The 12,500-nt window shown below is 38.1% G+C and overlaps 1 protein-coding gene across 1 annotated transcript in view; it reads right to left on the reverse strand.

Moving 5' to 3' along the window:
- The window catches only part of LOC128656756 (uncharacterized), a 141,955-nt gene that overhangs the window by 18,723 nt on the left and 110,732 nt on the right, over positions 1–12,500 (reverse strand). Inside the window, exons 10-11 of the mRNA XM_053710891.1 lie at positions 11,633–11,761; positions 7,141–7,255 (exon numbers count right to left, since the gene is read on the reverse strand). Coding sequence (XP_053566866.1) covers positions 7,141–7,255; positions 11,633–11,761 — 244 coding nt within the window. The remainder of the gene's footprint in view (positions 1–7,140; positions 7,256–11,632; positions 11,762–12,500) is intronic.

Raw genomic sequence — 12,500 nt, forward strand, 5'->3', positions numbered from 1 at the left:
ACATAATTTATTAGAAATGACTAAAATAAGGTTGCAGACATGTTAAGTGATCTAGTCTAACGGGTTTTGTGCCCCCTAGTGTTACTTATTAATAGCATGATTGATGGACAGCCTTTTATAGTTAGAAATACTATTTACGTCACCCTTTTTTGAGTGCTTTGTACATGTGAAACATTCCTGTGACATTATAAAAGACTTCTCCTAACCAAGAGTGCCTAGAAAAACAGAGGTATATCACATTAGATCATATATGACACATGTGTATGTCACTTTAGCATTTGCTTACATTAGGAGTGATGTTTGTTTTGGATTAACACAAGTACTACCTATCAGTCAGTACAAAATATAAACTAAATTGAGCCAGAAAAGAGGGGAGATTAAAGTGCCATAAAACATGTTGAGAATATACAAAAAGACAGCAGCACCAATTCTTCACAGTAAAGTTATGTGTTTATTGGGACATAACCAACAGAGTACAACAACGTTTCAGTCTACACAACCTTAATCATGTTGCATACAAAAGACTACTAATTCACCATATTTAAAGCCAATATGGGTGGAGTTTTAATTCTTCAGTTAAAGGGACAGTATACACCAGAATTGTTATTGTTTTAAAAGATAGATAATCCCTTTATTACCCATTCCCCAGTTTTGCATAGCCAATATAGTTATAATAATATACTTTAAACCTCTGTGATTATCTTGTATCTAAGCCTCTGCAAACTGCCCCTTTTTGCAGTTCTTTTGACAGACTTGCACCCTAGCCAATCAGTGCCTGCTCCCAGATAACTTCTTGTGCACGAGCACAGTGTTATCTATATGAAATACGTGAACTAACACCCTCTAGTGGTGAAAAACTGTTAAAATGCAATCTGAAAGAGGTGGACTTCAAAGTCTAAGAAATTAGCATATGAACCTCCTAGGTTAAGCTTTCAACTAAGAATACCAAGAGAACAAAGCAAAATTGGTGATAAAAGTAAATTGGAAAATTGTTTAAAATTACATGCTCTATCTGAATCATGAAAGTTTATTTTGGCCTAGACTGTCCCTTTGATTGAAATGTTAAAGGGACCGTTCACCCAAAAATGTTCTCCCCTTTAAATTGTTCCCAATGATTCATTTTACCTGCTGGTGTGTTTTAAATTGTTTACAAGTAGCTCCTTTACCCCTATTTTGGCATTTGAAATAGCTGATTTAGCCTGTGGTATCCAAACCTATACTGAAAGTTTCTATACTGGAGTATATTCTTTTGAATAGCCTAAGTAAACACAGCTAGCAGACGAGATTAAACTCTCAGCAGGGTGCAGGATAGTTAAAGTGAAAGTAAAGTTTCAACTATCCCTATACAACATCAATTTACTCACAGTTAAAACATTATAATCGCTAACTTCTTTTCTGAAAAAGTATATATATTTATATAATAAAGATCTTTAAAATCACCCTACTGTGCCGTTCTTCACTCCTCCCATCAGCCATTTCCTTATTTCATAATGAATGACGTATAGAGCGGTCCCACACGCTCTATACGTATCTCCAAAGCGTGTTCATGAGCACACAAGGAACAACGCATGCGCATAGCGTTGTATAACTATAGAGGCAGGGATGAGGAAAAAATACATTATAAGCTTTATTCTAGTATTAGTGAATTTTGTACATGCGGTAATCCACTTGCAAAGCACTTGCGGCAGTCTTATACTATAATACAAAACGTTTTGCAATGCGCATGCGCGAAACGGGCACGCACTTTTCCTACACGCATTCCTAAACGCATGCGCAGAGGATACAGGAGGAGGATGACGTAGATCTCAGGGATCCTAAACGCATGCGCAGAGGATACAGGAGGCGGATGACGTAGATCTCTGGACACCTAACGGCCAGAATTTCAATTGGATGATGAAAAAACGTGACATTGCAAGAAAAAAAAAAAAAAAAAAAGGGTTGATTTTATGGATAGCCAAAATGTAAGTATAACGATATAAATCTCAGTTTATATTTAATTTAAAAAAAAATGATGAATTAAAGTACCATTCATTTAGGTTAACAAGCAAAACTACACAATGACATACAGTTAACTTTACCTTCACTTTAAGTAATAAAATGATAATTTTCCATTGTTCTTTTTAAGTATTGAGCTTTGGTTTTCCAGACAAATATAAGATAAGGAAACAAGTGTGTATACACAAAGTGATAACATAACAAGATCTGATATTACCTGAAGCTCAACCCATTGTAATAGGCTGTGGTTTAAAAGCACAAAACCAGCTATTTCATATACACAAATAAACCTGAAAATGCAATTTCTCATACATTTTATACTCTGCAGCTGGTATAACAAGTAATTGAAAATACATTAATATAAAAACAATTTTACAGTGTACTGTCCCTTTAACTCTTTCAACATCTCTCGCACTAAACTTAGGCACATTATACACCCCTCTACTGATGAATTAGAGAAATGTGAAAATACTTAAAAAGACCTAGTACATAGGAAATTCACAATAAACAATCACTGTGCATAATGTATATACAAATTATTTTTTGAGAAGAATACAGAACACATCCTTATAGTTTCTACAGATTTAAGAAAACCCATCTAATACAGACAAGTCTCCCAATACGTCCCCTTTATGTTAGCTGCCATTCTATCTCCCTATTCATTCCTACTGGCTCCAGAGAGTTCAGTTTGAATATCCAGAAACCCTCTCTTTCCTTCAAAAGTTTAGTCCTGTCTCCCCCTCTCCTGGGTCTCTCCACATGCTCAATAATTTGGAATCTCAATTGAGATACTGTGTGTCCTACTTTTATAAAGTGATGTGATACAGGGGCCTTTAAAATCTTCCCTCTTATTTTTGATTTATGCTCATTCATTCTGTCCCTTATTCTCCTTGTAGATTCCCCTATATACATTTTTGCACATGGACACTTAATTACATATATAGCATAGTCTGTATTACACGTATGGTAGCCACAAATCTTCAATTTCTGACCACTCGTCGGGTGATAAAAATACTCACCCTTTATCATGTTGTTTCAATTACAACACTCTAACATTCATGAGCTCTGTCTAACATCGATACAGCCGGTCTGCTGTATTGATGTGACAGACTTAGAGTATGATGATTGAGCAGTTTGTGCATGTGCATAGCGGCAAACTTCGCCATAATTATAACCTTGGTTAAGAGTATGACGATTGGGCAGAATGCGCATGCACATAGCGGCAAACTCCGCCATTATCATAACCTGGGTTATCAGTTTTAATTGGAGGATGGGAAATCATAGCCGGCGGTGGGTTTGGAAATATTTTGTTTTTCAAAATTGGATTGCAAATGCATGGTACTTCTTTGGAATGCAATGTAAGTTACAAAATAATAGAAAATATGTTGATATTGCAATTGCAGATAAAAAAAAAATTGGGTTTAGTGTCCCTTTAAGGTCGTGTAGACCGAAACGTTGTTGTACTCTGTTGGTTATGTCCCAATAAACACATAACTTTGTGAAGAATTGGTGCTGCTGTCTTTTTGTATATTGACTTTGTTTGGGTGAATACAGGACCCTGCAACGTGCACCTATTTAAGCACATTGGTGCTGGACACTTTGTTTGCTGTGATAAAACATGTTGAGATCTGTGCATACCCTAAAGGCTAATTAAGTAAAAAATAGTTTGCATAAAAAAATGTTTAAAAATTGCTGGGAAGTATTTTAAAAAATAAGCAAAATTAGTTACATAGCCATGCTGTCTGGAGTAGTCTAATCCCCCCCCCCCCTTATCAGTGTTTAGCGTCAGAAACACAGGCATTATATTTCAACAGAGTTCACAGCAGCTTATTTGCTTCTAGGCATGCTCCAGCAGATAATGAGGGTTAAAGTCTGCATTATATCAAAGCTAAGATAGATATAGATACACAGTCCCAAAAAGAGATAAAAAGATCGATAGCATAAATAAAGATATAAAACGTAGCGTTTATTGCACAACCATCTTAAAAACAGGAATGTCAAGGTAACAAAATGAGGCAAGGTCACCTCTAGGCTGGCAAGCTTACGTGTTTCGGCATAGAGCCGTAATCATAGCATATGGAAGCCAGTCACAGGTGAACATTATATACAGATTGCAACAATGTTATTGGTTAATACCATTAGGGATAATAAAACCATCACGTCCAGTATATTTAACCCTTGAATTACAGGAGTGAAATTGTCACTGAATAAAGAGTACAAACCTAACCATAATTGATAATAACGTAACTGTAGAAATTAAAAATTAATGAGTTAAGATATAAACCTTTAATTATATATATATATATATATATATATATATATATATATATATATATCATATGCTATAAACCCTCATATAGATATTAGTCCGGGGGGACAAGTTAAACAACCCCTTCCTTCAATAGACTATGTGCAAAATGATACACAAGAGGGGTGGTGGCCTTACCAACCCTAATAGTTGAGAGATGAAGGTAAACTTCTGTCTAAATTGTACCTCAATATATGTCCTATACTGTATCACCTGTGCTAAATGTGGAAAACAGTATGTTGGGCTCACTACAAGAGATATAAGATCTAGGGTAAGGGAGCACCTCTCAACTATTCGGGTGGGTAAGGCCACCACCCCTCTTGTGTACCATTTTGCACAGACACACAAAGATCTGTCCTGTTTTTCCTGGCAACCTATCAATATGATCCCTCGCCCTAAGAGAGGGGGTGACAGGGATGTTATTCTACGCAAGAGAGAGATGCTGTGGATATTCAAGTTGGAAACTAGGGTCCCTCAGGGACTCAACTCGGAGTTTGACCTTATTAATTATTGGGAGTAATATTGAATTCTTTCTCCCCTCCTCCTCATTTGTCTATCACAGTATCTCTCTCCCTTGCTTATTTCTTTACTTTTTTGCCTATATGCAAGCAGTTTCTTCTGCTTCTGTACTTTACTTACCAATCTACTATGTATATGCATTATCACACTTGTGTACATGGGTACGTTTATTCTCTATAGCATGATTCAGATTTTTACATGTACTATTTGAGCATGTGCTACTCAAGCTGTTATATTGTATAACACCATTTGAATGTAATACTACTGTATTTATTATTGTATTCTCTATTGGATGTATACATTTTTTCTCCCATTGATATCGCTTAGAGTATTAGACCCCCATTGTTTATTTATGTGCCTGCTACAACCCTATATATATATATATATATATATATATATATATATATACTTGACATATCACATAGTCTATTGAAGGAAGGGGTTGTTTAACTCCTTGTCCCCCCCGGACTAATATCTATATGAGGGTTTATAACATATGATATATATATATATATATATATATATATATATATATATATATATATATATATATATGGTTTATATCTTAACTCATTAATTTTTAACTTCTACAGGTACGTTATCAATTATGGCTAGGTTTGTACTCTTTATTCAGTGCCTATTTCACTCCTGTAATTCAAGGGTGAAATATACAGGACGTGATGGTTTTATTATCCCTAATGGTTTTAACCAATAACATTGTTGCAATCTGTATATAATGTTCATCTGTGACTGGCTTCCATATGCTATGATTACGGCTCTATGCCGAAACGCTTAAGCTTGTCAGCCTAGAGGTGACCTTGCCTCATTTTGTTACCTTGACATTCCTGTTTTTAAGATGGTTGTGCAATAAACACTACGTTTTATATCTTTATTTATGCTATCGTTCTTTTTTATCTCTTTTTGGGACTGTGATTATTGCCTGATAGAGCGTTAGCCCCCTGCCTTGTCCCCCTTTTTTGCACTTTGAGCTCCTGGAAGTAAACAGGGAAGTATGGAGTACTAAATGGAGCATATTATGTTTCGTATGGAGCGCCTTTACTAATTGGTGCGATATGTTTCAAGGATTGGAGCAAGTCTGTGTTGAGAGGAACCAATAGCAGACCTTACTTCACCTGTCGGGCTGTCAAGAGAGCTGTTGATTGGAGGAAGCTCGTGTGTGACGGTATCTTCGCCTGTCTGTGTCAGTTTTGGACACGCCCCCTGTGAACGGATTGACTTTCCGTGGGGTTGAAGGGGCTCACACATGGCCGCTGAGAAGCCTCAATACAGCGGAGTATCAGACACCGATGGTAAGCTACACAGGAGTGTGACTGCTTGTCACGTTTATGCCAGGTGGACATACCCGCCAAGCTTCTAATGGAGAACCGTGAGTAAACGGACTTATACCTTGAGGAGGTGGCATATGAGTATATGTAATCATCTGTGGTTATCATCTACACCATAGTGTTGAACGGTATATAATTACTATTACTCCTATTGTCAAGTCGAGCTTCCTGTACTTCCTGTGATATAGCACTTAGGCAAAGCCGTGCTTCCCTAGAGCTGGGACGTTAAATTTAAATTTGATATATTGCATACTCTCCCTATCTCCTTGGTATTTAGTTTTTAGATATAGATACAGCCATAGAAGGAATTGTGTTGGGGGAGTTAGAGCTGTACAATTCAGAAACTTAAAAGAAAGGGTTAAAGGGACAGTCTACAAGAGAATGTTTATGGTTTTAAAAGATAGATAGTTCCTTTATTACCCATTCCCCAGTTTTGCCCAACCAACACAGTTATATTAATATACTTTTTACCACTGATTACCTTGTATCTAAGCATCTTCTGACAGCCCCATGATCACATGACTGTGACTATTTAAAATCTATTGAGTTGCATTTAGTACTGTGTTGTGCTAACTCTTAAATAACTCCTTGGGTGTGAGCACAATGTTATCTATATGGCCCACATGAATTATCAGTCTCCTGTTGTGAAATGCAAATACAAAAGCATGTGATAAGAGGCTGTCAATAGAGCCTTTGAAACAGGCAGACATTTTGAGGTTTTACTGTTATAAAGTATATTAATCTAATAATGTTGGTTGTGCAAAGCTGGGGAATGGGTAGTAAAGGCGTGTCTATTTTTTTTAAACAATAACAATTTTTGTGTAGACTGTCCCTTTAATGGTGAGGCACTGCGGTATAAATTTGTTTAATGTCCCTTTAATGACATTCAAATGATGTTTGAGGACATTTTTTGTGCCAGATAAAAGAGAAAGAAAAACCATTTTCATTGCATTAGTGAAGCAAACCACTTACCATGTTTAGCCAACTCAGCAACACACGATGCCACATACTGCAGAGCTTCCTCATCGTTGCTGGGATTGATTAGAGCCAGAAGGAGCTCTTCAAAGCACTGGCTCTGTATTATCACCTGCCAGGTAAATAGCATTGCTTTTAAAATGAGTTTTACAAAACATTCAAAGCTAATCATGAACTATGACATCCAAAATGTAATGATATTTTTACAAAACATGAAGTATTTTTAACTATAAACACACTAACTGCAAATGTTGTGCGTTTTTATTGTTTTCTACATTTAGCCACCAATCAGCAAGCGCTACCCAGGTATGTAACCAAAAATGGGCCGACTCCTAAGCTTACCTTCCTGCTTTTTTCAAATAAAGACACAAAGAGAACAAAGAAAATTTGATAATAGGAGTAATTTAGAAAGTTGCTTAAAATTGCATGCTCTATCTGACTCATGAAATATAAAATTTGTGTTTCATACCCCTTTAATGGAGAAGACAATATGGGCTTTAGTGTGCAGACAACAAGGCTAGCCCGGGTTATAATGTTAGTATAAAGTACATTGTTTTGCAGTTCAATTTTCACCCCAGGAACTATTTAATGGGCACACCACCCAGCTGATTTTACTAACAAGCAAAAATGTAAGACAATATTAAACTAAAATTAGCTAATTTTTTTCTGTTTTCGCACATATTATTCTTGAATACATTTATGTTAAATCATGCTATTAATTTGTGCTTTGGATAGCTTAAGTAACCTATTTAAATACTAAGAAATGTTATAATGTTTCAAAATACCACACTGCCACTTCATAATGTCACCCTGCTAACAAACTTTTTTTGTTGTTGAGAACACTGCAGTTGTTATCAGTTAAAGCCAATTATGGACAGCTATGTATCAGGGTTAGCCCTAATAAGTCAGAATGGTGTATTTTAAAGGGACAGTATATTGCAAAATAGTTTTTTCCCTTTATGTGCTTCCAATGACATGTATTACCAGCAGTGAAGTATAAAACCTATGAGAAATTGTTTCTTTAAGTTTGTATGTTAAATAGCTGGTTTTGTTCTGTGACACCACAACCCATCTAAATGGGTTGAGCTTGCAGATCTCCTTATGTTATCACTTTCTCTACACACAAAAGCTTATCTCTATTTGCATACCAAATCCCACTACTTAGAAAGAATGACTGGAAATTTAAATTGTATTACTTATCTTGCCTACATCTCATCTACCTCCCACTGGGAGTGTAATTTCTTCTGCTGGCTATGTTTACACAGCTTTTTTTATAGCCTATACTTAAGTATTGAAACTTTTAGTGTAGGCAGGGATGCCACAGGGAAGTTCATCTATTTCAATTACTGATATAAAGGTAAAGGGGTTTTTGTAACCAATTTCATACACAGTGGGTACAATGGATTATTGGGAACAAATTCAAGGGGAGAAAATGTAAAGGTAAACTGTCCCTTTAAATTATGAGAATTAGAAAACCCTCCATTTTCAGAGCTAAATTACATGAAAAGGGGGAAAAAAATGATGATACACTACAAGGTTGTTTCATTACGTATAACTAAACATTTTATATATAAATCTCAAGGTGTTTACTGTCCCTTTAACATATAATTTATTATCTTTGCATCACTTCAGAAGGAATAAGGATTCCATTTGTGGTGATAAAAGGAAAGAACCAGGACCAACAAGTTACTTAACATTTTAGATTGTATATTGATATAAATATATCACACTACGGATTTTCACATTGGGTAAGTACATTTTGGTTTTAAATTTAAAAACAGTTTATTATTTGATCACAATTCTCAATATATTGTAAAGAGACAGCATTATTTGCTAAAAGTCCCAGATTTAACAAAAGTGGATTTGCCTTATATTTAACACCTTAAAGACCAGTGCCGTACCCTGCACAGAGCCGCTGTCCAGGGCTTCTCTCTGCTGTGATATCACTAAAACTAACGAGACTGCGCTATTTCTGCACACCTCATGAGTGGGGCAGTGCAGAAATATACGTGCAGAGGTACCGGTGCAGACAGAGCCACAGAGTTGGTGGGAGTGAGGCGGGTGGGTGGCCCATCTCTGGAGGGGTGCGGGACCGCAACGCTATGGATAAAAACCACTCAGAGCAGCAGGGAGGGGGAAGGAGGAAGTGGGGAGGAGGGAGATCATACTGAAGGATGGGATAAGAGGGTGGGAAATCAATCTGGGAGGGGGTAGGGTATTGAGGGGGGCAGCTACACTACAGATTTTTTTTTTTTTTTTTTTAAATAGCCTAATTTGCACCGAACTGGGTACTGGCAGACAGCTGCGAGTACCTAAGATAAAGGCAAATAGGTAGAGGGGTAGGGAGCTGTTTAGGGAGGGGATCAGGGAGGTTGGGTGGTAACGGGGGATTCCACACTGCAGAAAAAAAAAATAAAATATTATATATATATATATATATATATATATATATATATATACACACATACACACATAAATACATATATATATATATATATGCCTTTTGTTTTCATACTGGCAGACTTTCTGCCAGTACTTAAGATGGGGGTGACCATTAGGGGATGGGGGAGGGAAGAGAGCTGTTTGAGAGGGGGTGGGAAGTGTCAGGTGGGAGGGTAATCTATACACTAAAGCTAAAATTAACCCTATAAGCTACCTAATTAACCCCTACACTGCTGGGCATAATATAAGTGTGGTGCACAGCTGCAATTAGCGGCCTTCTAATTACCAAAAAAGCAACGCCAAAGTCATTTATGTCTGCTATTTCTGAAAAAAGGGGATCCCAGAGAAGCATTTCCAACCATTTCTGCCATGATTGCACAAGTTGTTTGTAAATAATTTAAGTGAAAAAAATCGCAGTTGGTGGTGAAATAGTTGCATGAAATATACCAAAATGGACCTAGATCAATACTTTGGGTTGTCTACTAAAAAAATATTTAATTTTGATAGGTAAATATAAAATGGGCTCTATTTTTGTTTAAATGTAGTGATGCCAAAATGCTCTGGTCTTTTGGGGAAGTTTTTGTCTGAAATGCCCAGTCCTTAAGGGGTTAATGTTCATCTATTTAGCTTCGGAATACAACAAACAGTAAGAGATAATGGATTTAAGAATGAAAAAATTATTTTACTCCACTATCCTATATAATAAAAGGCCAAGTGTGTTTGTCCGAAGCTGTCATGCGCAGTAGAGACTGCGCGCGAAGACAAACACACCTGGCCTTAGAGTCCCTACCTGAACAGCCGGTGAGGGCTAAAGTGAGCGTGACGGGGTGTGGCCGGGCGCGCGAGAGGGATAGAGGGGAGACAGATAGAAAGAGAGGGGGAGAGAACAATATAGATGGGAAAGAGCAAGAGAGGGGGAGAGAGAGCAAAAGAGAGGGATGGAGAGAGAGAGAGTGCAAAAGAGAGGGGGGAGAGAGCGCAAAAGAGAGGGAGAGAGAGAGCGCGCAAAAGAGAGGGGGAGAGAGAGCGCGCAAAAGAGGGAGAGAGCGCGCAAAAGAGGGAGAGAGCACGCAAAAGAGGGAGAGAGCGCGCAAAAGAGGGAGAGAGAGTGCAAAAGAGAGCGCAAAAGAGAGGGGGAGAGAGAGAGCGCAAAAGAGAGTGGGAGAGAGAGAGCACAAAAGAGAGGGGGAGAGAGAAAGCGCAAAAGAGAGGGGAGAGAGAAAGCGTAAAAGAGAAGGGGAGAGAGAGCACAAAAGAGGGGGAGAGAGAGAGCGCAAAAGTGAGAACGCAAAAGAGAGGGGGGAGTGAGAGAGCGCAAAAGAGAGGGGGAGAGAGCGCGCAAAAGAGGGAGGGAGAGAGTGCAAAAGAGAGAGAGCAAAAGAGAGGGGGGAGAGAAAGTGGGAGAGAAAGCAAAAGAGAGGAGGAGAGAGGGAGCAAAAGAGAGGGGGAGAGAGGGAGCAAAAGAGAGGGGGAGAGAGAGGGCAAAAGAGAGATGGAGCGAGAGAGAGCAAAAGAGATGGGGGAGAGAGAGAGCAAAAGAGATGGGGGAGAGAGAGAGCAAAAGAGATGGGGGAGAGAGAGAGCAAAAGAGATGGGGGAGAGAGAGAGCAAAAGAGAGGTGGAGCGAGAGAGAACGCAAAAGAGAGGGGGAGAGAGCACAAAAGAGAGGGGGGAGAGAGCAAAAGAGGGGGAGAGAGAGCAAAAGAGAGGTGGAGCGAGAGAGAGCGTAAAAGAGAGGGGGAGAGAGCGCAAAAGAGAGGGGGAGAGAGCACAAAAGAGAGGGGGAGAGAGAGAGCAAGGGGTGGGACCGCTGTACTGCAGAAAATGGCTCGTGTGAACGGGCTTTAGGACTAGTCACAAAATAAAAGGCATACACTATATCACATACAATTTTAAACAACAATAATATAAAAAAAATACTTGAGCTTAAAGAATGTAATGAGACCAAAGTACTGCAAAAGACAGAAGCTTACAGAAAAAAAATAAACAATAAAAAATATATATTACACAAACAGCACCGTCTTACCATAAAAAAAGAACCAAATACCTGCATGTTCTCATTTTGGCTGAGGTTCTGAATAGTGCAGGCAGCATGGACAAGAACTACTGGGTTTATCCTCTCCTTCTGCATCAACACTCCCAAATGTTGCAGCACTTCCTCACACACAACTGTATCCTGATAGAGTAAAGGCAATGCATATGTTAATTTGTGTTGTTCTTAAAGGGACATAAACACCCCCCCAAAAAATGTCATGATTCAGACAGAACATACAATTTAAAACAACTTTCCAATTTACTTCTATTATCAAATTTTCTTCCTTTTCTTGTTATCCTTTGTTGAAAAGCAGGAAGGTAAGCTCAGGAGTGTGCACGTGTCTGCAGCACTATGGGGTCGATTTATCAAAGGCTTTGCCTGCAGGTTCTCACATTGTATTTATCAAGCAGTGGTCATCAGATCGCTGCTTCCCTAATGTTTCTCCACCTCTTTTTTTTTCAATTTTCCCAGTCTCTTACACGGGCAAGGGGGCGGCCTTGCACAAGAGCGCAAAATAGCGTTCTTGTGCAATGCTGAATTCCGCCAGCGGAATACAGTCCTCTAGAGGTGAGCTGCGGCTGACGGGCGCATATGTACGCCCCTGTCCGCTGTAGCTTGATAAATCAAGCCCTATATGGCAGCAGTTTTGGAACAATGTTATACATTAGCAAGAACATTAGATGGCAGCACTATTTAAAACCAAAAATTTTTCTTTAATGATTCAGATAGAGCATGCAATTTTAAGCAACTTTCTAATGTACTCCTATTATCAATTTTTCTTCGTTCTCTTCCTATCTTTATTTAAAAAGCTTAAAGGGACACTGAACACTTTTTTTCTTTCATGATTCAGATAGAACATGACATTTTAAGCAACTTTTTA

Source organism: Bombina bombina, chromosome 4 (genome assembly GCF_027579735.1).
Source record: "Bombina bombina isolate aBomBom1 chromosome 4, aBomBom1.pri, whole genome shotgun sequence".
Taxonomy (NCBI): Eukaryota; Metazoa; Chordata; class Amphibia; order Anura; family Bombinatoridae; genus Bombina; species Bombina bombina.